We start from the raw sequence: 25,091 nt of genomic DNA, 5'->3' as shown, positions 1-25,091 counted from the left end.
TCTTCTTTCTTTTTCTTTTCTTTCTTTTCCTTTTCCTTTTTTCTTTTCTTTTTTTCTTTTTCTTTTTTTTCTTTTTTCTTTTTTCTTTTCCTTTTCCTTTTTTCTTTCTTTTCCTTTTTTCTTTTTCTTTTTTTTTCTTCTTCTTTTTCTTTTCTTTCTTTTCCTTTTCCTTTTTTCTTTCTTTTCCTTTTTTCTTTTTCTTTTCCTTTTTTCCTTTTTTCTTTTTTTTTCATTTTCCTTTTTTCTTTCTTTTCCTTTTTTTCTTTTTTTCTTTCTTTTCTTTTCCTCTTCCTTTTTTCTTTCTTTTCCTTTTCCTTTTCTTTTTTCTTTTTCTTCTTTTTGTCTTTCTTTTCCTTTTTCTTTTCTTTTTTTCTCTTTATTTTCTTTTTATTTTTTATTTATTTATTTATTTATTTATTTTTTATTTATTTATTTATTTATTTATTTTGAGGGGAAGGAGCTAAGGTTACTCTGAAAGTGCAAACTAACTTGCACAGCTGCGCGGCTCTGTTTTCCACCAACGCAGCGCTTGACCACCTTTAAAAAAATGGGAGTTCGCCAAAAAAGAATTCTTCGGGCCCGGGAAGCCGAACGGTGATTCTCAAGGCGCATCGCAGTTGGTAGCGACCTTAAAGGACCTGGGGGGCCCAGCGGTTCTGCGCCTGTTTTCGGCCCAGGACGTGACCCGGGGTCGTGGGATCGAGTCCCGCGTCGGGCTCCCTGCGTGGGGCCTGCTTCTCCCTCTGTCTGGGTCTCTGTGTCTCTCATGAATAAGTAAAATCTTTAAAAAAAAAAATAAAATAAATAAAGAAAATCAGTTCCCCAACAGCTTCGACTAAACCAGAGTATTGGCCCTGCTGGTTGGCCTCCCTTGGGAGTTTCCACCCCTGCTCCCTGCTCGTTAGGATATGGCTCTTCCACTTCCCCTTGAACGGAGGATAGGTTTTATTAAGCATAACTACTTCATTATGATTTTTTTAAAAACATTTTTAACATTTATTGAGGATTCTTGCCCAAATCTGCCCATATCCTAATGGTTACAAACTTTCTAACTCTACTACTCCTTCCAGTACATTAGAGAGGGGAAAAATCTCATCATCTCCAAATCCACAACAACAAAACGTTGGAAACTGCCCTAAGAACACAAGTTAAAAAAAAAAAAAAAAGAAAAAAAAGCTTTTCTAAGAACCACAGGACTATAAATTTAGGAAGGACACAAAAAATTCTCAATTCATTCTGAATTTTAACATTCAGGATTGAATCTACCTTTTATGGGGAATGAAAGCCTTCAGTCGTTGACTTTACTTCATACTGTGGGATTAGGTTGAAAAAAAAAAGGAAAAGAACTAGCCACCATGAATTGTAGCGGCTTTCCGTAAGGGCCAGTATAATAATACTGTTCACATACAACTGGCAGGTCCTAATTGTTGGATCCATGTTCCATGGGGTGAATTCTGTGGGGTTGTGGCTATTGACCCCTCAACTGAGAGAAAAGCACAATGTTAAGGGGGTTGGTTTCCGACGACTGTTGAGGGCATGGAAAATAGAAACGTTATTTTCGAATTTTATTTCCTATCCCTAGGTGACCTGAAAAGGATCGTCTATGACCCCACAGAGTCAGTACAGAATACTCTAGCTTGGTTCTTGGGTTAACTACCTACCTGAGACCAAGGTTAGGGATCCTTCACCAGCCTGACTTAGCAAGCAACTTTGGGATCGCTTTAAACTTAAAGCCCTTAATCTGTTTAAATCTCAATTTCTTAATTTGTAAAATGGGAATAATACTTGACTTGCCCAGCTCTTTGGGATGGTTGAAGTTTAAACTAGATACACGTCTAAGTAGTCCTGTTTTCTTTTAGAAAATAATTCTGAAATGAAGAGTGAGTTCATGATCTCTATGATGCTTGCGGATGTAGTGAGCACAGCACCAATTGCTCACACTACCCTCAGATAATCATTTTCTACACCCCATCCATCTAGTTTTGCTTATAATTACTAAAGTGGGAGAGTAGTACCGAGGAATGAAATGCAGCTCTTCACAAATGCTTGACTCCAGTCTACTTACTGCTGCTTGTACAATGTACCCATGATTTTTACACCATGGAGCGTATTATCTAATGTTCCCTCTGCCCGGAATGTGCTTCTGGTCAGTTCTCCATATCTACATACCTACTGGGAGTGCGCCAGAGAGAGCATCAGGGACAGGGATTGAGATGTAAAGGGAAATCCCACAATCCCTATTTCTTAGAACGTATGTAGTGCGGGAGAAAGACAAGCACATCAAAAGATAAGGCTGGATAAATCAAGTGGTCAATAGAAGTACCAGTAATGCACTGTACTAGAGGACAGAATGAATTTTGGCTGGGTGGCGGAAGTAGCATCTGAGCCGGACCTATAAATTATCCAATTCTGTAACGAAAAAATAACTGTTATTTTCTTGTATTTTGAAAGTATCTTTAGGAACATTATCCCACAGTGCTTTGCATAGAGCAGATATGAAATACTTTGAGTTGTGTTAATACCACCATCATCATTAGGAACCCAGGTCATTTTACACACTTCTTCCCCCTTTCATATCTACTTAGACATCAAGATTTGTCCATTTTTTGTAATTTCCTCTTTTAATTCCTATCGCTTACCATTTTGGGTATAAGATTTGACTACTTTATATCTAAACTAATAACTTGTTAACTGATCCTCAAATCTCCAAGGCCTCCCCAGTCCAATTCACAGTCCAAACTGTGATCACATTCATCTTAAGTTAATTTCCTGTGTCTTCTGTGTTTCGTTCTTTAATTGTTCCCCCTTGCCCACAGGACATTTAACACAAAGCCTTCCAGTCCAGTCCCTGGCCTTCATTCGCCTTCCTCATCGTTGCTCTTGGTCTGCTCCCTCTGAGATCCTCATTTCAATAAAACCAGTGTATTAAGCGTGCCTTGAATATGCTTTGTTCACTCTCATCCCTAGGCCCTTGCTCATCTCCATTATGCTTTTCTGGATATCTGCCCTCTTCCTCCTCCTCTACCACACACCTATCCTAATGCCACCCCATCCATGATGGCATACATTTGCTATGCAATCTTTTCTCACAGCAACCTTCTTTTCGTAAAACTCAACAGACTTAAATCTATACCACTCATTTGGGACACATGTTGTACTACAAATTGCTCTTCTAACAAGGGAATTATAAAATCACCAAGGTCAAGAATAATGTTTCTTCTAGCATTTAATTAGGCTCTACTCAATATACATGTTATTTGCTTCAGCATTATTTCCCCCCATCATAGAAATGAAAGTGACGTGGACATTCCAGTAACTGAAATACTTTGTTCTCCCAGATACATATATAATATCCAGCTTTCTGTCACAAATACTCAAAACACTTTTTTCTAACCATTTTATCTATATTCAGAAGCATCTTTGGTGTACTATGTTAGGTCCAACTTCTTTAAATTCTGCCTCAGTGATCCACATGTCCTGGAAGGCAGACAGGGATGCAAGAATCGAGCCTCCCATCCACACTGATAGTTTCCTTTCTGGGGGAGCTGTAACCTGCACGGGCGTATTGGCAGGCACCATATTTGCTATATCTTTAACTAGCCGCTTGTCTAAACCAGGGAAAGAGGTTGATCCCCCAGCAAGGATAATATTGGAGAAAAACGAATTCCTCAGATCTGTATCGCATTTCATTATGCTGCTGAAACACAACTTATCGATGCCAGGAGTCTCAAGGTTCAGAAGATGTGGAGAGAAGAGGGCCTCTGGACAATGAAAGAGCTGGTTATGGAGCTTGATCATCTTCCCATCAGGTAGCTGGTAAACTTTCTCTACAGATTCAGGATTCTTGGCCATTTCCTCTTCATAGTTCATTACCACATAACAAGAGGTTTCCTTAATATCTGCAACAATCTTTCTGTCTGCAGCACTAAGCAGCATGATGCCATGGTCCTTCAACAGCATCATGAGGTAGTTGGTGAGGTCAAGGCCTGCCAGATTTAGCTGCTGGACACCATGAGGCAGACAGTACCCCTCGAAGATGGGTACACCCTGGGTAACCCCAGCACCTGAATTCAGCACATAGCCAGTTGTGAAGCCAGTGGCAAAGAGAGCCAGCACCCCCTGGATGGACATATAGAAGGCAGGAACCTGTAGATGCTCGAAAAACACTTCAGTGATCTGTTGCCGTTTCGCCAATGGGTTCAGTGCTGGCTCAGTAATCAAGACCGGGCCATCGCAGGCCTTTAGCTTCAGGTTATGATCATAGATATGTTTCCACATGATCTCCATGTCCCCCCAGGAAGTAATCAGACCGCGCTCCACTGGGTAGCTGTAGGAAAAGCAATAAGATAAATGGCAGCTTTTTATTTTATTATTTTATTAATTAATTAATTTATTTATTTATTTATTTATTTTACAATGGTAGCTTTCAATTTCTCCGGCATCTATCCCCTTCAAGCTTGGGTTAATCCCCATATTTATTACCAATATGGTAATAAATGGGTAGTGACCATTTTATGGTAGTGACCTTTATGGGTAGTGACCACTGATCAGAAAAGGTAACTGCCAGCAAATGTTAACATAGCTACTCTCCTCTGCAATTTTTGTTGCTTTCCATTTGTCCTTCCTTTAAAAGACAATCCTTTAAATTAAAAAAAAAAAAATGGGGGATTCCTGGGTGGCTCAGTGGTTTAGCGCTACCTTTGGCCTAGAGTGTGATCCTGGAGTCCCGGGAGTTGAGTCTCACATCAGGCTCCCTGCATGGAGCCCGCTTCTCCCTCTGCCTGTCTCTGCCTCTCTCTCTCTGTGTGTGTGTGTGTATGTTTCTCATGAATAAATAAATAAAATCTTTAAAAAAAATTGGGAGATCTTTACATAATAGTACAGCTTTACTATCAATTGGAGAAAATAACCTACATGAGAGAGTACTATGAATTACTGACATTCTTAACCGACTTGTATCTTATGAACGGTAACTTTATACATTTGAGGACATCTCTCTAGGTGCAGAGAGCAAGTAGTGCTCACCCTTTAGGTGTTTAGCACCCTTGGAGACTTATGGGCTGCACCAGCCAGCTGAGGCTTTCCTGTCCCCCCACTGCCTTAGGCTCGCACCCTTGGGCGCCTTCACCTGGGCCCCCCCCCCCACACCCCGGGGGTCCTGCCTGCTGGGAGAAGGCCATACCTAATGGACAGCGCGTTTCTCCTTTCCTGCGCCTGGTCACCCACACACACCTCCACCGCGCCCTTGGCCCCGCCGCCCTGGCCTTTGGGTCGGCCGATAATGTTGGGGTAGACGAACTGGGGCTCCCGCGACCCCGCCAGGCCGGCCTTGATCACGCCAGAGCCGTTGTCGATCACCACCGGGAGCTGGTAGTGGCTCATGCCGCCGCCGCCGCCTCCCGACGGCCGCCCTGGCTGCGCCTGCCCCGGAGAGTGAGCAGGCCGCGGGGCCTAGAACGCCGCGTCAACGGGCCGCGGGGCCTAGAACGCCGCGTCACAGAGGCCCAGGCCTGACCCCGCGAGGCCCGCCCGGCAGGTGCAGGTGCGGCCCGCTGGTTCTCCCGAGCGTTGCCCGCCTGATCGCCTCCCACGAGGGCTGGGCCACGTGCCACCCCCTGGAATCCGGGGATACCAGGATCAGGGAAACCCAACTTTCTTCTCTGAAGACACACATCTAACCCTTTACAAGGAGCTTTGCCTCATGCCTCGATGGGGCGTGCCAAGCAGTTTTCTTTTCCAAATCCTTTGCATCCTGGCTAATAGGTACCTGTCCAGGGGCCTGCCCAGAGGCTCTGGAGTGTGCCCTTGAAGCTAGGAAAAGCTGGGCAGATTTGAAGGAGGAAAGCTGTAGCAGCAGCTTGCTGCATGCTTCCGAAATCCTCTTCAACCTCCTAAAAGGACAAGGAAAGAAGGCTAGGATTTATTTATTTTTTGTTTTTGGTTTTTTGTTTTTTTTTTGAAGGCTAGGATTTAAAGTGGGTTTTACACATAGACCCACTAGGGGAAGGTAAGGAAAAATAAGATAGAGACAGAGAGAGGGAAACCTGGAGAAATCTTAAATCATAGGAAACAACCTGAAGGTCGCTGGAGGGGAGGAGGGTGGGGGTGGGGGTGGGGGTGAGGCAACTGGGTGATGGACTTTAAGGAGACCACTTGATGTAATGAGTTGCCTGGGTGTTACATGCAACTGATGAATCACTAAATTCTACCCCTGAAACTAACATGACACTGTATGTGAACTAACTTGAATTTAAATAAAATCTTGGAAAAAAAAAAAAAGTGCGTTTTATATACCTTTATTATCCTTTCTGTAAACTGGACTAACACTTTGTTGTGTTCCTTCCCTGCGGTTTCCATGCAAAATGCACTCAAAACCAAAATGGTAGACTCTTGCTTTGTCGGATTGGCTGATCAATTGATTGATTTTTTTTTTTTTTTTAACAATCTCACCAGGTTATCTCCTGGTGTGATAGGGAAAGGTCCTTCTCATTTCCTGAAAAAGAACACTTGATTTTTAGGCATAAGGATGTGTCTGCTTCTTTGCAAGAAAAGTAATATCTCCTAGGTCATACGAAGTTCAGGTTTAGAATAATTTAAGTACATGGGGTGCCAAAACGTGCACCGTGGTGTCTGATTTATTTTTATTTTTTACCCCTTTAATTCCACACACTGTGTAGAGGATTTTAAAACAAGTAGGTAGGTTCAAACCTCTGGTTGGTTGATCTCTGGAAGCAGGGGAGGAAATTCAAGTTATTTACAGAGGCTCAAAGGATCACTTGACTAAGGAACGGCGGAGGCAGCTGGTGCAGCAGGCCGCTGCGGGAGGGGGTGCCAACGATGCCCCGCACGTGCCCCAGCTGCTCAGCAGGGCGTCTCCGGGAAAGGACACTAAGTAAAGCATCTGTTTCCTGCACAAGAGGGTGTACCCCAAGGAAGTGCAGGGAGCCAATGCCTGGTTTCTACAGCGGCTCCTAGGAGTCTTTGGGGGCGGGGGGAGAATGCACGCAAATTCCAACTTTCAAATAGTTTCAGCGCTCCACAGTTAGAAGTCAGGTCATTTTCCCTTTCTTGTTTGTTTTGTTTTTCGGTTAAAAACTACCCTAATGTTGCTTTAACTGCCCAGGAACCTCACGCTCCTGCGTCCATATGGAGGCTTTTCCGAGCCCCAGGAACCAGCGAGGTTTCCGTAGTGTAGTGGTTATCACGTTCGCCTAACACGCGAAAGGTCCCCGGTTCGAAACCGGGCGGAAACAGACACGTTTTTGTGTTTCTGTTTCTTCCTCCTTCAAAACTCAAATTCTTTCACGCAGGGCCGTGACATTTCCACTAACGATTCTAGTTTTTAAAATGATCTAAATACAGCAACTTGCGGGGCAGTGGGAACTTGAACTTTCACCTTGGTCATGTTACTGAGCGAATGTCTGTAGGGACAGCTTTCCACGTGGAAATGCTTCAAAGGTAAAAATTCAACTGGCGACCTCCTCCTGAAAAAGAAGGTGACTTCCAGCCTAGAAGATGAGCTCAAACATGCTGTAAAAACGTTAGCCCTAGTTGCCTCCCCAGCACTCTTGGTGTTGTTACAGGTGATTTAGTGGTCCCTTAGTTTTCTCCTTCAGATTGCAAATTCCCGTCTTAGCACCCATTCAAGTATAAACGAATATTTTAATGCCACCAACTTTTCTGTTGCCTGTGGAGTCTCTGCTGAAATGAATCAGGATTCCAGCCCTAGGACGAGATGGAAAATGAAAGCATAGGTTGTTTGCCAGGACACTGTGGGTTTATACTGATGTGTAACAAGTTGATTGGGAACACTGGAATTCATTCTATTCTGGTCTTTTTTTTTTTTTTTTGTAAAGACAACTGTTTTTTTGTTTGTTTGTTTTTTGTTTTTTTCTTTTTTTGTAAAGGCAATTAACTCGTCCCAGGAAGGATCCTTCAGTTATATTAAAGTTTGTTTTATGAAATGTCATGGCTCCATTCATAATTTTGTCTTGTTCTTCCAATTGGTACATACAACTTTCAGAGCTCTCGTATTTGGAAGGCTGGAAGGGCCCAGATTTTTTGTTGTTGTTATTGTTTGTTTTTTTACGGCCCAGACTTTGAAATAGTGTCTTGTTTTCACTGTTTTTTTTTTTTTAAACTAAAGCTATATAAAGCTTGTGGATTAAACAATAAATTCCTAAATTTAAAAATGTTGGCCACTCACTTTTACTTAACCGTCTCAATACTGCAGGAACCCACTTTTTTTTTTTTTTTTTAAATAGGTATCTTAGTTAAGCCTATGTTTTTATCCCCTTAGCATCTTTGGCACACTGAGGGTTGGGCAAGAGAAATAAATGGTGGTGAAATTAAAGGAGGAAAAAAAAAAAAGATTTCAAATTCCCCTAAACGCCAGAAAAACCATGTTTCACCCTTATTTTACACACAGTGTCGTGCTTAGCACCTAGTAGGGACTCATTTCTGAATAAACTGCCGAAAAGGGGGTTCTGACAAAATATAAAAGTGGAATCGGAAGGATGCAATCTAGAACCAGCCTCAACCTTTATTTCCTTATAAACATAACGGTCGTGGCTTTATTCATAAATATGATTCCCAAGGACCAGAGAGAAGGCCAAGAGCCAACAGAATGGAGCTGGGGGGAAAAAAATCTCAGAAGAAACAAGGAAGTAAATTCCAGCGGGGACTGCCCTTTCGAATAAAGTCATGAGTAAACATCCGACGGTCCTGACACAACTTTTAACACACACACACAAAATGAAGTCGTGTTTTTTTTGTTTGTTTGTTTGTTTTTTGAGATTTAGGGTGTCCTCCAGGACCAGGGAGAAGCTCACCCTAACACCTTAATAGGATGTATCCGACTGTTTCTGCGCCTTTTTTGTAGGTCACGCAGAGTCACTGGCATCCTTTCCCTCCGCTGTACAAAATCTGGATTCGATGTAAATCACCGTATTAAGATGTTTCGGGTCCAGACGCAAAACCTTTTCCGGTGTAGAGCCCACCTTCCTGCGATGATGCGCGTGCCCAGTGCTCCCTACAGGTTTGCTCCGCTTTGCTGCATCTTGTAACGCCAGGTGAGGATATCCCGGAAACTCAGCTACAGTCGGCCGAGGCAAACAACACCCAGGGGGGTCCCTAGAGCCTTTCGGGTACGTAAGCTGACAAGGGGTGATCCTCCCAGCTCGAGAAACCTCCGCCGGCCGGGAGCCTCGGTGCACAAAGCAGCTGTTTGCACCCGCGGGGGCCGGAGTGAAGGGGAGGATGACGGGAAAAACTACAAGCCCCAGCATGCAGTGCGCAACCTGGCTCCTGGAAACAGGCCCCCGGCGCGGCGCTGCCCGACCTCTGCCCAGACTGCGAGCGGGCAGCCGGCGAGATGCTGTCGGCCCGCCGCGATCTGCATGAGGAAGACCAGCGGGGCGCTGTGAACGCGCCCCTAAGTCCCCCTATCCGTGGCGTTCGCGGTTTCGCCGGTGTGGGGGGTGGGGGAGACCCCGGTATGCTGGGAAGTGGAACCTCTGTGGGCCACTCTGGTCTGTGCTCGCCGGACTCGGCCCTCCGACGTCCCAGAGCCTCCGGCGTTTCCACGGGACGCCCGGGCCGGATATGAGGTCGCCGTTAGAAGGAAGAAGGAAGAGGCGGGGCGGGGCGCGGTGACGTCCTTCCAAGATGGCGGAGAGAGCGTGAAGAAACTGTCCCCCTTTGGATGGCTCTAGGTGAGTTCTTTTTTCACACACACACCCCCGCTCCGGTCCCCCAGCTTGCCAGTCCCGCTCTCTCCAGACGCTGGGTCTTTGTGGGGGCAGATTTCTTGGGGTTCGAATTCAGGGCGGGGCGGAGGTACTGCCGCGGGAAGCTTGGGCGAGGCAGCCCGGCGCCGGCCTTGGCCGCAGCCTCTGCCGTGGGAGCTGGAGGTGGCGGCAGCTGGGCGAGGGGCAGTGCGGCCCAAGGCGGGAGAGCCCGGCTCCGGTTGTCCCTGCCCGGTGCGGCCCCGGGTGGAGAAGCGGGAGCGGGAGGGCGCGGCCTCCTCGGGGCGGCGGACGGAGCCCTGACAACTCCGGGCTCTGCGCGTCTCCGCCCCCCGGGCCCCCGCCTCGCCTTCTGGAGCAGCTGTGTGCCCCGCGGAGACTAACAGGTTGCGGTGACTTGAGAGCAATTTTAAAGAATTCATGCCGTGTTTTGTTTTGTTTTTTTCCCCACCATCTGTTCAAAGGAGTCATTTCTTAGTTCGGGGTTTTTTTTTTTTTTTTTTTGCCAGCTCGCGCATGCGCCCTCAGCTTGAAAGTCTGAAGGTTCATCTGCTGCAAAAGCGTGCAATTTTGCGGTTCTTCCCCCCCCCCCCCCCCCCGCAGCTGGTGCAGTTTTTTCGTTCATCGCCATTTATCGATGTGCCCGAAGCGCTGTGTTCGTTGGCCGAGATGTAACAGATAAACAGGAGCTTAGCCTCCGGCATTCTTCCTAAACTGTTGTCTTTGATAAACGAGGACTGGCTGTATTTTTGTCCGTATTCTGTCCCACGGCCCTGTCCCCTTACCCGTTGCTTGGGTGAGACGTTTGATGAAAACTTAGGGTTACTGACCTCCCTCATTCTTTTTTGCCTTTTAGAACAAGGGGTAAAATTCCATTCTGGTATCAAAATGCAGTATTCGCATCACTGTGAGCACCTTTTAGAGAGACTGAACAAACAACGGGAAGCGGGTTTTCTTTGCGACTGCACCGTAGTGATTGGGGAATTCCAGTTTAAAGCCCACAGGAATGTGCTGGCCTCGTTTAGTGAGTATTTCGGTGCGATCTACAGAAGCACTTCTGAGAACAATGTCTTCCTTGATCAGAGTCAGGTGAAGGCTGATGGATTTCAGAAACTGTTGGAGTTTATATACACAGGAACTTTAAATCTCGACAGGTAAAGTACACATTTTTATTTTCACTTACAAAAAAAAGCTAGTCAGCAGTCTGTGGAACTTAACTGTATCTGTATTTTTCCCCATTCAGTCCCTTCCCTCGGAGTCTTCATCCACGGATGTGCGCATGCTGTTGTTGTTTCTCATAAAGAAGTCAGTATTGGGGCGCCTGGGTGGCTCAGTGGGTTAAGAGGCTGCCTTTGGCTCAGGTGGGGATTGTAGGGTCCTGGGATGGAGCCCTGCATCAGCCTCCCTGCTCCTCCGGGAGTCTGCTTTTCCCTCTCCCTCTCCCTTTTCTCCTCCCCCTGCTCATGCTCGCGCTCTCTCACATGCTCTCGCTTGTGCACTCTCTCTCTCTCTCTCTCTCTCAAATAAGATCTTAAAAAAAAAAGTGTTACTGATTTGGGATGGACATTTCTTAAACACAAAAAGCACAGGTGAAGAAAGAAGGGTTGTCCTCTGTGTTCGTTTAATAGAACTCTCATGTCTGACCTTATATAGCAACGTGCAGGACCGCTTGCTGATCTTTATTCAGAAAAATAATTTCCTTGCAGTGTAAAGGGCAGTGACTCCTGTAATCTCTGTAGAGCTGCCAGCACTGATGCTTAACTCAGATCCAAGGAGCTAAAATGCGGTCTCTAAAATGTCTACTGCTGCCACTGTCACTAACAGGAATCTGATACTGCAGGCGCTGTGTGTCCCCCGTCCGGGACGAGCTAGATCATGAGTCTGATCCTAGTTAGTGCATTTAGGCGTTGTGGAGGGGAGAAGAGGGGATAATATCCCTGGCTCTCATCTACCTCTTATGGGAATGTGAACATGACTGGATCATATTCTGATGGAAAAAGATGACGAGTGTTGGGGTTAGATGTAGCCTGTCAGTCGCTGTGTTTCTGAGCAAGATGCAACCCCTGAGGGCCTCAGTTTCCCCATCTGTAAATACGAGATGGTGACAACTATCATGGTGCTGCTGTGAAGATGCAGGATTTCTTTGAAGGCCCTCTTCCCTATGAATATTAGTTTCCTCTATTTTCTCTTTTCTACTCTCCTCTCACTCCACAAATTTTGGAGAAAACTTAGTAGAAAAACCAAAAGGAAACAAACCTCTGAAATTCTGCCACCCTCCGATAATCACGGTTAACATTTTGATAAATATGCTTTCATCCTTTTCCAGATAATCTCTGTACACACACACAGACGTTAAGCAGAATCCCTCTCCGTTTTACACGGCAGCTTATTGTGGAACTGTACTTTAAAAAGCCAGAAACAGGATGCTCCTTAATCCTTTTGAAAAGGAAACATACACTCTGTTTGGAATTAGTTTTAAATTTTGGTGTAATGAAATCTTTGAGTCAGTTCTGCATGAGTTGATTAAAGGAACAAACAAGTGTCCTAGGTTAACCTACATGACAAATTATTTAAATTTACTGAACAGTTGACTCCACAGGTGCCTCTTATCTAAATATTTAGAATATATAATATAAAAAAACCGTAAAACTAATAAATTTTGGTTGGTCTTCAATTTAGTGGTTTCCCTTTCTCTATCAGCTTTTCCAGAACAATTTTGAATTGATCTGAACACACTGAAGAGCAGCTTACTTTGAACCTTCATGCAAAGAACCAATGTGAAAGAGCCAGATTTTTGCTCAATCTTTTTTGGTGCATATCTTTACTGGGAGCTAGTGGTTTGAGCCCAGTCACAAATCTGAGAAGGCTTACATCAAAAGTAGGAAGTTTTAGAAAAAAACAAAAACAAGAGTAGAAAGTTTGTACAACTTAGTGATTAAGCTTGGTGAAAAAAACAAAATAATAGAGAATTAAGTGGACTCACAAGCCAGATTTCCTTGGTCACATGTTAGTTCTAACACATAGTGATCTTGTACAAGTTACTTTTTTTGGACCTCTGAGCCTTCCTTTGTATATAAATTGGGATTACTATAGATTGCATAGACATGTCCAGAGGATTAAATGAACTATTCATGTAAAGTATTTAGCCATATACCTAGCAATATGTAATGAAATGACTTTCAGGGACTGTTCAAAGATGAAATAAGTTTGCAAGCCCTGTAACTTCGTGCTTGTAAACATCAGATTGTTTGTCGATGTAAACAAATACTGATTGGTGCTTTTAACTGTAACTGTGGTTATAGGCTGTCTATGAAATAGATGAATAATTTGTACAAAATACTGTATCAGTACTGAATACTTAATGTGCTACTCAGTGCTAGTTTCTATTGTTCTTAAAGGCTACCAGACTTTGTTATGTGTTTGATGCTTCATTTTATGGAGCACTAAGTGTAATTATAATTTGAGGCCTAAGTATAATAAGTGATCAGTTTGGCTTCATTCTAGTGGTATCTCTCATTTATTGTAATTTAAGAATAGACTATGTAACAAAATTAAAATGCCTAAGGAATAATAACATTTTTGGGAAGTGATGATGCTACTGTATACATCGCAAAAAAAATATTTTGTATAAGAGATGAACAAGATTGTGTTTATATTTGTAACATTTGTGCTAAATCTTTGCAAATAGAGAATTAGTTTCAAAGGTCATTCATTATATATTCCAAAATTATAGCTGGAGGACATAAGAAAATCTTTAATGTTTTTTCATCTAGAGGAAAGACTCCATTTGCAAATAGATAATATTCCAAAAGTTTTTTTATAATATGTTTGGGAACTTCAGGTATATTTTCCCAGAGAATAAAATATTCCCTATATTTGTATACTTGTGATTAGGTTTTCAAACTGGCCTACAAACCTATTTAATCTATAATGAGCTGAGAAATGATTGTGTATAGAAAGAAAGGCAGTTTTTAAAAAGCCAGTGTGATGTTAAATTAAAAAAGAGGAAACATACAGGTGGCACTTGAAGTAAAGAAGCTTTCATTAGATGATGAGAAAATGGATAGAGATCTATAGATGCTAGAGTATACATTCAAAGACCTGAGTGGTTCATGACACTAGTTAATTTTTTATTTCATTTCAAATTTTACTTTTTTTTTTAATAAAAAAAGATGTATTAATAGCACTACATATTATCAGCCATGATTAAAACCATTTTCTGGCTCATATATATAATGAAGAGGGTAAAAAGAAAAGTTTCTTCCTGAAGAGTTTATTATTATTTGGGGGAAATGGCAAGTAGGAAGGTTACTTGAAGGGTATGTTTGTGTGCATGTATATCCGTCCTCAGATAACTAAAAGGGTCCTATTTTTGTATTAATACCAACTCAACTCTCAGATTTTATAGCTAAGAAAAATCAAAGTGCCCAGAGGTTCTGACTTACCCTGATTAATTCACCTAGTAATGCCAGAGCCAGTGCTAGAGTAATCAATTTTTCACTACATTGTAAACTTCTGGGGGGCAGGGACTATTTGATATTTCTTAATATCCCTCTTAGTGTACCACGCACAGTAGATGACCAGTAAATTTTGACTGGAACATTGAACAGTGTGAACTGAAGTCTTTCTGTGTAATTCTAATAATGACAGACTCTCCAACTACTGAGGGTTGAGTATCTCTCTCACACACACATTGGACAGTTTTTAGAGATTAGTGTATTATAAATCCTTGTTCTTTCCAAGTATAAACAACAAAGCAGCAGCATCGGCATCACCAGCAAGTGTGTTAGAAATGCCGACACTTTGGTCCCACCACAGGATCTGAATCTACATTTAACAAGACATCTGAGTGACTCACGTGTGTGGGAAAGTTTGAGAAGCACAGTTAAACTCCCTCACAGGGGAGCAGAGCAACTTGCTGTTGCCAGTCCAGAAAAGGTGCTTGCTATCTGAATAGGTCTCAGGATGAATGAGAGAAGTCAGCAAGTTGCCAACAGCTACTTTTGTGTTTCAAGTGTTTTTTAAGACATGCAGTAATTTTAACATTTTATTTTCCCGTAGTAGTACATATGTAGTATGTAACTATTCTTTTCAAGTTCTGCAAAACGGAGATTTTTGCCTACACATATTCTGAATGAGTACTTCTGAATGAGTAAATGCATTTTTGTAAATCTGTTCTTTTAGTTATGTGTTTTTCATCATTCTGCTTCATTAGGTTTTGAAAAGACATTGAAATATATGTACAGCTCTGTTTCACAAAGTTTTTCTTTGCTCAGAATATTGTCATTTAGCCTTGTTTCCTTACAGTTGGAATGTTAAAGAAATTCATCAGGCCGCTGACTATCTCAAAGTGGAAGAGGTGGTCACTAAGTGTAAAATAAAGATGGAAGATTTTGCTTTTATTGCTAATCCCTCTTCTACAGAGATATCTAGTATTACTGGAAACATTGAATTGAATCAACAGACTTGTCTCCTTACTCTACGGGATTATAACAGTCGGGAAAAATCAGAAGTGTCTACAGATTTAGTTCAGGCAAATCCTAAACAAGGGACTTTAGCAAAGAAGTCCTCTCAAAATAAAAAGAAGAAGAAGGCCTTCAGCTCCCAAAAAACAGGACAGAATAAAACAGTGCAATATCCCAGTGACATTTTAGAGAATGCATCTGTTGAGTTATATTTAGATGCAAATAAATTATCCACACCTGTAATAGAACAAGTTGCACAAAGAAATGATAATTCAGAACTCGAGTTGACATCAGTTGTGGAAAACACTTTTCCAGCACAAGATATTGTGCAAACTGTTACAGTGAAACGGAAACGTGGAAAATCACAGCCAAACTGTGCTCTGAAAGAACACTCTATGTCCAACATAGCCAGTGTCAAGAATTCTTATGAGCTGGAGAGCTCTGGGGAGGAGCTGGATCAGAGGTATTCCAAGGCCAAGCCAATGTGTAACACATGTGGGAAAGTGTTTTCGGAAGCCAGCAGTTTGAGAAGGCACATGAGAATACATAAAGGAGTTAAACCTTATGTCTGCCACTTGTGTGGAAAGGCATTTACCCAGTGTAACCAGCTGAAAACGCATGTAAGAACTCATACAGGTAAGACTGGTTTGTGGGAGATACAGTTGTTTTTATGCTGTGGCTGAAACAATATTTTTGTACAGAATAAATTAATATGCAGTGTTGACTTTGTGACCAACATTTGGTATATACTTGCATTCACAAAGTATTTAGCATGTTAGAGTATTGAAAATTTCTTTGTAATTGTGACCAAGTATTTAATGGCTATTTGTTTTATTGCTGCTGATAATCCTGGGGTCCTAATGTATGAGGTCTTTCTACCATTTTCCCCTCATAGTTAAACATAAACTTGATTCTAGCTTGCTAAGTATTTAACAGAGACAAAGATTAAGAGAACTGAAAAAAAGTAGTTACAACTCAGGACAACTCTCAGACTTTGTCAACACATCTCACCTCCTGCTGCCCAGAATTTGTCAACTTCTGAATGTGTTTCTTTAGAATTACACATACTTTCATTCCTCAGCCTCTACGTTTACCTTTGTTGGTACACTTAGATTTTACTTTATAAGATGCAGTATGTATTTCTCTCATTGATCACCTTTCACTATTATGAGTTGAGAAACTCTGATTTAATTCTACCATTGTTTTCAGTAGACAATCTGGAGAAAATCCTATTTGCCTCTTTATTTCTAGCAGTTAACATTTTTGAATACTGAGAATAGTACTGTTGATAAACTTTTGAAAGCTTATGTGGTTCAAGCAACTAAAACAAGATCTCCTTTTAAATATAAATTGTATTTGCTTGTTCTTTTAGGTGAGAAGCCATACAAATGTGAATTGTGTGATAAAGGATTTGCTCAGAAATGCCAGCTGGTCTTCCATAGTCGTATGCATCATGGTGAGGAAAAACCCTATAAATGTGATGTATGCAATTTACAATTTGCAACTTCTAGCAATCTCAAGATTCATGCAAGGTAAAAAACAAAAAAATAAGTTGTTTGATCTTTGAGTCTGTTGTCCACCACAGTCTTTTGAATAGAGACTACTTTATTAGCACTCAGGATAGTAGAGTTCTAATTGTGGCTCCATCATTATATTTTCTTAGAATGGTCGAGGAACCAGAAGGAAGCCATGGTGACTAGAGAGGGATTATAAGGGAGAGAAATGAGATCAGAATGGCGATAAGACTTATAGATGGTATAAGGTTTTATAGGCCTAAAGCTTTTACTCTCGCAATTGGGAAGTAGGTGATGTGATCTTGCTTGCATTTTAAGGGGATGACTCTGGCTGCTGTATTAGAGGAAAAAGTGTAAGATTGTAAGTTTTTTTTTTTTTTTTCCAGACACAGAAATCAGAAAATTTATTTAAAACCTTTCACAACTAATATATTGTTATTAGACAATCATTTGTTAAAAATAATATCCTATACTAAAAACAGAAATAAATAGACTTCAAAAAAAATAAAATAATATCCTAAATACTTACAAAAATAAATCAAGTATTGCTTCTATATTTCAAGTGTCAAAGTCTTTGCCATAGAAAATAGAAAGAACCTCTTATAAACTAAACACAATATTTAAGCTACATCAAGTTTAATAACTGAACACTATTTTCTTTAATGGTTGTGCTTTACAAGTTTCCAAACTACTTCTTTGCCATGTACAGGTTCACAATAGGAATGTATGCATACAACCATACACACACATTTTTACATAGGAATGCTTCTCATTAAATATGCATATAGAGAACCTAATGCAGTACTGTGGCCTAAAAGCCACCCCACAGAGCCAGATGTCCAGCTATACGGAAAGAGGTGTAGATGTAGAAACATTATCTAACATTCAAATTAGCAATCGAGTTATCAGAGGTGGTGACATGAAGCAAAGCTACCAGTTAGGAAGCTATAGGTAAAACTCAAGTGAGAGTGGTAATGATTTAGGCCAAAGTGGTAACAGTGGTACAGATAAGAAGTTGTCAGGTTCTGGACATATTTTTAAAGGTAGAACAACAAAATTTGCGGCAGATTGGATGTAGGGTATGAAAGAAGCAAAGAAGAGTGGGATCAAAGATGATTCTGAGGCTTACAGCCTGCACCTGAGAAGATGAAATTACTATTAACTGAAATGGAGATTTGTGGGTAGAGCAGTTGAAGAGAGAGTACAGGCATTCAGAGTAGACATCTGAACATAGTAAACTTGGTGACTCTTAGACATCTGAATGGAGTTGTACATTGGTTAGTAAGTCTATAGTTCAGGGGACTGGTTTGAGCTGAAGATAGAAATGTGGGAGTCTTCAGCATATAGATAGTATTTAAGGCTATAACACTGAATGAGGTCACCCAGAGAATGAATGTGGATAGAAAAGAGATCAAAGGACTGAATCATGAGGCACTCAGAGGTGACTAGGAAGGAGCAACCAGTATCGGAGGAAAACCTAGACTGCCCTGGAATCCAAGAGAAGGAAATTATTCCAGAAAGGAGCAATCAATTATGTCAAATTCTGATGATAGGGAGGTGACGATTGAGAATTAACTATTGGATTTAGTAGAGTGAGAGGTCAGCAGTGCTCTTGACAAGCAATGTTAGCAGAAGCTAGTGGAGAAGAGATTGGTAAAGAAGAAATGAAGGTAGAACAGTTGGAGATTCAAATTTTTGATAAAGGGGAGCAGAGAAACGGAGGAGCAAGAGGTCTAGGGTCTTTTTTTTTAAAGATTGAAGACATTAATATATTTGTATGCTGCAGTACAATGAGATGGGAAAACTAAATGGTGGAGGAAATTACAGGAACGATATCATTAAGCAAGGGGGATAGTATCTTAATTATGCAAATGGTAGTAGTTGGATTTAGATGAACTGTCACCCTCATGTTAGAGTTAACCAGAAGGACAGCAAATACATAGATGCAGATGGCCATAGGCAGAGAGTTTGGATGGTGGAAATTTTCTTCTGATTGCTTAAATTTTTCTCAGTAAAACAGGAAGCAAGGCCATCCACTAAGGATGAGGATGGGTGAGGAAGTGCTGGAGGTTTAAGGAAAGAGTTTTGAAGAGTGAGTGAATGGACAAGTGAAAATAATTGCCTGTGGTATTAGGGGCACACTTGACAACCATATAAAGATGATGGTAAAATGTTTTTAACTGATCTTCGAACAGATAATAACCAAAACATTTATTTTTGATAGTATACATTGAAACTGTTGATTTTAAATACACGTTTTTGGACTGTTAAGATGAAGTAAAATACTGTGTGAAAATTGTATGAAAAATGCTTATTATATAGGTTGGACCCAAATTGTTCTACTTACCAGCATGTACTTTATATTTATTTATGAATAGGAAGCATAGTGGAGAGAAGCCATATGTCTGTGATAGGTGTGGACAGAGATTTGCTCAAGCCAGCACATTGACCTATCATGTTCGTAGGCATACTGGAGAAAAGCCTTATGTGTGTGATACTTGTGGGAAGGCTTTTGCTGTCTCTAGTTCTCTTATCACTCATTCTCGAAAACATACAGGTAAGATTTTGACAGAGATGTTTAAAATAAGGAAAGTTGTAAATAAAAGAAAGAAAAAGGGAAATTGAACCCTTCAAGAAAATAGATTACAGACTTTGTGTTGTATATCTGTTGTGTTTGTGCTTGTTGAAGCTTTTTGTTTGTGGTTTTCACATAAATATTAGGTTTAAAAGCAGACATTTTCTAGATAATAATAGTGGGTAGAATTTTTTATCATCTATCTTCTATGTATAGTAGAATCAGATAATTTTGACAATATATAAACGTGAGACATATTTTATGACCTTAGAAAAAATCCTTAGCCTCTTGTTTCACTTCTCTTGAATAAAACAAGAGTGAAATCACAGGGGGTGGGGGGGTGCGGTTTAGGTGGAACATTGATTTTTATGACTTCTTAGGACTTGTCCTGCGCAGACATTCTAAGATTGGTAAATTTAACGGATACTTCGAATGCAGAGTATCAGTTTTGAAGCAAATTATACTCAAAGACTTTCAGTTTGATAGGGTACTTTTTAAAATAGGTCTTTCCAAAATAATATTATTTCTCTTAATAATATGGTTAAGATAGGAAGAATTAAAGTAATGGATTGATGAATTTTTAATCTTGTTTGTAATCATATAAAAATTGAACTTCTTGCCCAACTCTAGTCTACTGGAGGATATTTGCAGAAATAAAGTTTTATTCTATGAAAGGGATCAGGTTACATGAACAGTGTAAAATAATTAATATTCATCTAAGATCACACTGAAGATACCTCTAAAATACAATATTGAAAGAGGTTTTAATTTAAATAAATTTTAGAACAGGTTACTTTAGATTATTGTAATTGATAAATATTATATTGGTATAGTACACCACTTCGCTATCTTTTATTTTCCATCTAGGTGAAAAACCATACATATGTGGTATTTGTGGGAAAAGTTTTATTTCCTCAGGAGAGCTCAACAAACACTTTCGATCCCATACAGGTCTGTGTTTAGGGAGAACGTATTATTTTTTGTTCTCTCTAATTTCTTTTTATGTAAGCCTTGACTTTAAACCATTATGGACTATGTGGTATCTAGTCTTACTCTACCTGTCGCAATATTTTAATGTATAAATATCAAGTTTTTATTTGCTTTGGTTTTTTAGTTACTTGGAGTAGTATTAATTCAATTTGGTCTAGAATTGTATAGATTTTCTAATAGATAATAATAGTTTTTAAATGGTTTGGATTCAGTTACACAAGAGTATCAAGAAATGAAAAGGAATAGATAATATAGATAATACCAAGATAATATCAGATTATTCTCAAGTAATGTTCAGTTCAGTAAGCATATTTCCAGAATATTAGTATTGCCATGTTTTTTGTAATAGTATTGTGTAGTATGAAAAAAATATGGAACAAATAAATTAAAACGAAGGAAAATGCCATTTTGAAAATGTACTATTTTCATTTTTAAAATTATTCCTTATAATTCCTATTTAGAATAGTATGAGCACCTGCTAGATATTTAATAGTCTATGTTCTCATGCTCCTTAGTTTATAAAGCATTGAACAGCTCTTATTTCAAAGGAATTATAATTTTGTAGCATTTTATTGTCCCTATTTTTCTAATTTGTAAGCTGCCAGAAAGCAGAAACTGTAATTACACATTTTTTTTCCCCCTTACCTTGTTCCTCTTAGGGTCTGGCATATAACTGACACTTACTAAATATCTAATAGAAATAAAAGAGTAAGTTAAATTTCTGTTAATGAAAATGCTCAATTTTCCCAGAAATGGAGATGCTTTGTATAAAGAAGTGCCTAATGTGAATAGTTTCATTTCACTATATTATAACCAAGTGATTAAAAAGGTCCTTTGAAACTAAATTTAAACAGTATAGTAAATGTCTGCATTGTGTTCATAGACATTGATATTTTTGTCTTAGCAGCTTCTAAAATATTCAGTTTAAACTTTTTAACTTGCTTTTCAGGAGAAAGGCCATTTATCTGCGAATTGTGTGGAAATTCTTACACAGATATTAAAAATTTAAAGAAGCACAAAACAAAAGTCCATTCTGGTAAATGTTTGTGTTTTATAAAAATTTGGTGCTCTCCTATTGGTGCTATTCCTAAAATGTTGAGATGCACAGTATAACAGTTGAAATTAGATGTATGTTTTTGGAAGCTAAATATATATTTATTAGGAAGCTTTATAACTTGTAAATAAGTCACTAAGAATATCTTTCCATATTGACCTTCTAATAAACAGTACTTGAAATATTTCCTCTTTTAAAAAGCTGATTTATGAAGTTCAAGAATGAAACAATATTAAAAAATACGTATCATTATTCTTCATATTAGAGTCTGAGTTACCTAGGAATTACTATAGTTTTGGTTTTCTTTCTTTCTTTTTTTTTAAATTATTATAGTTTTGTGAAGAAGAAGGCATTATGAACCCTAATCCAGAAACATTGAAGAGGAAATAGGGTAATGAGTAGTCCCAGATTGGTACATAAAAATGGAAAGCCAGACTACAAAATTTTAAATCTGTTGCTTAAAATGAATCCTTGAAAAAGTTGTACTGTGTCTCAATTAGAAACAAAACACTATGCTTCTTCAGAGTATAGAGATGTTAACAAGTCTAATAGTAAACTGAAACATCATAAGGATTAAGTCAGTAACATCTGAAAACTGCGGTATTAGTTCAGCAAACGTTAAATGCCTCTACCTCCAAAATACACATAACTGCAAGATAAAGTTGAACAAGGCACAGTCTTAGTCCTCAAAGAGTGTACAATCTGGTGTGGGAGACCAGAAATCTAAATAACTGTGATTATAAGAAAAATGTAAGGTATAATGGAGATACAAAAGTCTGAAGGAAGAGATTAAATCCTTCTGAGGTGAATATTGGAAAGGCTTAATTTTAGGGAACTGGAAGGAAAGAGTTCAAAGGATTTAGATAGGAAAAGGAAGGTTTGTCCCAGGCAAAGAGAACATTGTAAAGAGAGTCATTGGGACAAGAAGTGCAGGTTATATTCTTGGCTAGTTGAACTGAAGAGTGGTTTGGCAAGAACAGAGAGAATTATAATTTTATAGAAGTAAAAATGCAGTTTTGTCTAATAAAGACAAGGAGATTGAAATCATGTAAATACCTTGGAGTGACAGGAGCATGGTAAAGCTCATGGGAACTTTGAAGGCACAAGTGTATCATAGTCAGTGTGATGATCACTCCCTTACATAGAGCAGAATTCTCACTTCTGAAAAGATACAAAAGTGCCATGCCCCTGAACTTGAACTCAGAGAATAGCATGAATTACTTAATACATCAGTGAACAAATTTATTGTGTGTGCAGCACTATTATTAAGTACTTTGAAGGAATTAGAGAAGCATAACTTGACATTTACCCTTAAGGAATTTATAGTCTGGTTGAGAATTCAGGGCATCTGAAGTAGAATGTTCAGTAGCAATAAGAGAGATGTCACAAGATGATAATGAAAAATTGACAAGTGAACAATAAAATAGAAATGTTACTCTAGAACAATTAAGTCCATTTTCAGTTCAAGTTGGTGCTTGAACCTAGGCTTGAGGTCTGTATTGAATTTGAATAGGTAATGCAGGTAAATCAGCACAAGAGAAACAGCACGAGTAAAAGGTGTGGAGCATGGAATGCAAGTTTTGGGAATAGTGAGCAGATTTAGTCTATCTAAGGGTTTTTGTTTTGTTTTCAAAGATAGCATACTTTCCCTTTCTATTTCAGGTGCAGATAAAATTCTAGATTCTGGTATAGAGGATCATCCCTTGAGTGAACAAGATTCCATACAAAAAAGTCCTTTATCAGAAACATTGGATGTGAAACCTTCTGATATGACTTTACCACTATCTCTTCCACTTGGAACTGAGGACCACCACATCCTTCTGCCTGTCACAGATAATCAGTCTCCTACATCAGATACGTTGTTGAGGTCAACTGTGAATGGGTATTCAGAACCACAGTTGATTTTTTTACAGCAATTATACTGACTTTATGAGGAATATGGAATTGCTAAGACATCTCTGGTAGTAAACATAAACTCTCTGGTAAGGTGCATATATTATATTAAATTACCATTCATTTGAGTTGTGAACATTATTTTTCATTCACTGAAGTAAACACCTAATGCTGCATCGTAACTGCAATGCTTGTTTTGATTTTTGGCTTTTATATCTAGATTATAAACATAACGTGTTAAGAAGTGAATTATACTGTAGTAGCACTATTTTGGATGAGTAAGGTTTATTTTCTTTTAGAGCTGCCTTAATTCATTTTTATTTTGCATTTTGAATTGCCTTTCATTTATTGAAGTGGAATCTTTCCGTTTATATGAGTCGGTTTTGACCTGTGGGATTTTTTAGTTTTGTCCCCCTCAAAATTTAAGCAAAATCGATGATAGTATCAGCCAAGAGTGTTGCTGTTACTGAGCCCCTTAGGCCAATACATAAACTATGAGGGAAATGTAAATTTTCATATTTCTTCTTAAGAGAATTTCGGTACTGATAAGAATTGTGCTATTTAATATATTCCATTGGAGGTAACTTTTCTACTGAAAAAAGTGTTTTTCTTAAAAGCTAGAAAACTGTATATTATACATTTTTGTTCATTTAGAATTCAGTATTCTGGAGAATAGCAAGAGTCCGTACTTTTGAGTTATCTGAGACTATATTTTCAATATGAGTTTTAAATAGATCATCGATGTTTTTAACTTGTTAAAAGACAATTTCAAAATTTGATTCAAGTTATGTTTTAATAGGTTTCTAGATTACTGGAGATGAGGAAAATATACAGAGTTTTGAAAATTTTTGATAAGCCTCTCTTATACCTGTTACACTCTTTTTAAAATACTAAGTTCTAAAAAAATTTTTTAAATATAAACTTAATGCATACTCTAAATCATTTGGCCTCTGAATTGACACATTATAATTATGTAAAGAGTTAAGAAATTAGCTTCAGTTGGAAATGAACATTTGAGGTATCAGAAAGCCAGTTTATTAAATATTTTATATTTAAGTTTTCTATAGGTTTTGAGTTTTAAAATTTTAAAAATTAAACCACATTTGGTTATTGTCATAGTTTCACAGTAGTCTGCTTCCTTCCTGCTGAATGTAGAAAAATTGAGTATCATTTGAATATTTACTACCAGTCTTCCCCATCCCACTTTTGCCACATAATTGATTTTTTTTACTGCCTAATCTTTCAGCATTAAATTCTCAGTTCCACAGAGTCAATTCCTATACTGCTGATAAACACCATGGTGACATTATTTCATATTTCTGCTATGCGTTAGCTGTGGCTTATATGTTTTCTGGCTTTAAACTACACTTATAATAAACTTAAAGTGGGTTTTTTGGGTATTGATTTCTTTAATTGTATTTTCTCTGGCGTCCTAGTCAGAGGAACCAGCTAGGAGAGGACGTAGTAAAACTCCTGAATTCTTGTAGAGATTGTCACCATTTCCCAGCACACTCAGCATTTTCACCATAGCATTTGCCACCAGTGGGACTGACTTAACTGAATAGACTTTGAACTCTATTGCCTTTGTATAATAGACATCAAGCTTCGTATTTATTTAAGAAATCTAATTATGCGTGTGTATTACTACACTGGTTTAAATACAATTTACAAAGTCCTAAAATGTTCAACTAATCTCTTCTGGCTTAAATTCAATAGGAGTTTATTGGGATGTGAAGAAATTAAGGAAAATTAAAAAACTCAGCCTCTTTAAGAAGTCTGCTGAAATGAAGAGGTTATATTTAATTTATATTTTCATTAATCCAAGCATCTATTGAATAAAACTTCAAAAACTGC

The 25,091-nt window shown here is 39.2% G+C and overlaps 2 protein-coding genes and 1 non-coding gene across 5 annotated transcripts; 2 read left to right on the top strand and 1 right to left on the bottom strand.

Annotated features, from left to right (window-relative positions):
* Positions 1-3,408: 3,408 nt before the first annotated feature.
* Positions 3,409-5,382, bottom strand: ACTRT3 (actin related protein T3). Its single transcript, XM_041731544.1, has 2 exons — positions 5,183-5,382; positions 3,409-4,327 (listed from the first exon to the last, which is right to left on the bottom strand). The coding sequence occupies exons 1-2, from the start codon at positions 5,380-5,382 to the stop codon at positions 3,409-3,411; spliced, it is 1,119 nt and encodes a 372-aa protein (XP_041587478.1).
* A 1,798-nt stretch (positions 5,383-7,180) lies between these two features.
* On the top strand, positions 7,181-7,253 carry TRNAV-AAC. The gene has a single exon. It is a non-coding gene; the product is annotated as a tRNA-Val (tRNA).
* A 1,377-nt stretch (positions 7,254-8,630) lies between these two features.
* MYNN (myoneurin) lies at positions 8,631-25,091 on the top strand. Of its 3 annotated transcripts, none has more exons than XM_041731722.1 (8): positions 8,632-9,713; positions 10,603-10,900; positions 15,054-15,847; positions 16,584-16,743; positions 19,104-19,282; positions 20,168-20,251; positions 21,240-21,326; positions 23,007-25,091. In XM_041731722.1, exons 1-8 carry the CDS (start codon positions 9,704-9,706, stop codon positions 23,267-23,269), a joined length of 1,875 nt encoding a protein of 624 aa, XP_041587656.1. In that variant the 5' UTR covers positions 8,632-9,703; the 3' UTR covers positions 23,270-25,091. The 3 variants fall into 3 exon arrangements, with proteins under 3 accessions (XP_041587657.1, XP_041587656.1, XP_041587658.1); XM_041731724.1 differs by lacking the exon at positions 8,632-9,713 and adding an exon at positions 10,990-11,051 and having other exon boundaries at positions 10,762-10,900; XM_041731723.1 differs by lacking the exon at positions 20,168-20,251 and having other exon boundaries at positions 8,631-9,713.

This window comes from Vulpes lagopus, chromosome 17 (genome assembly GCF_018345385.1).
Source record: "Vulpes lagopus strain Blue_001 chromosome 17, ASM1834538v1, whole genome shotgun sequence".
Lineage (NCBI taxonomy): Eukaryota > Metazoa > Chordata > Mammalia > Carnivora > Canidae > Vulpes > Vulpes lagopus.
The sequence above is the reverse complement of the archived record's forward strand: the minus strand, read 5'-3'. Positions and strand labels throughout refer to the sequence as shown.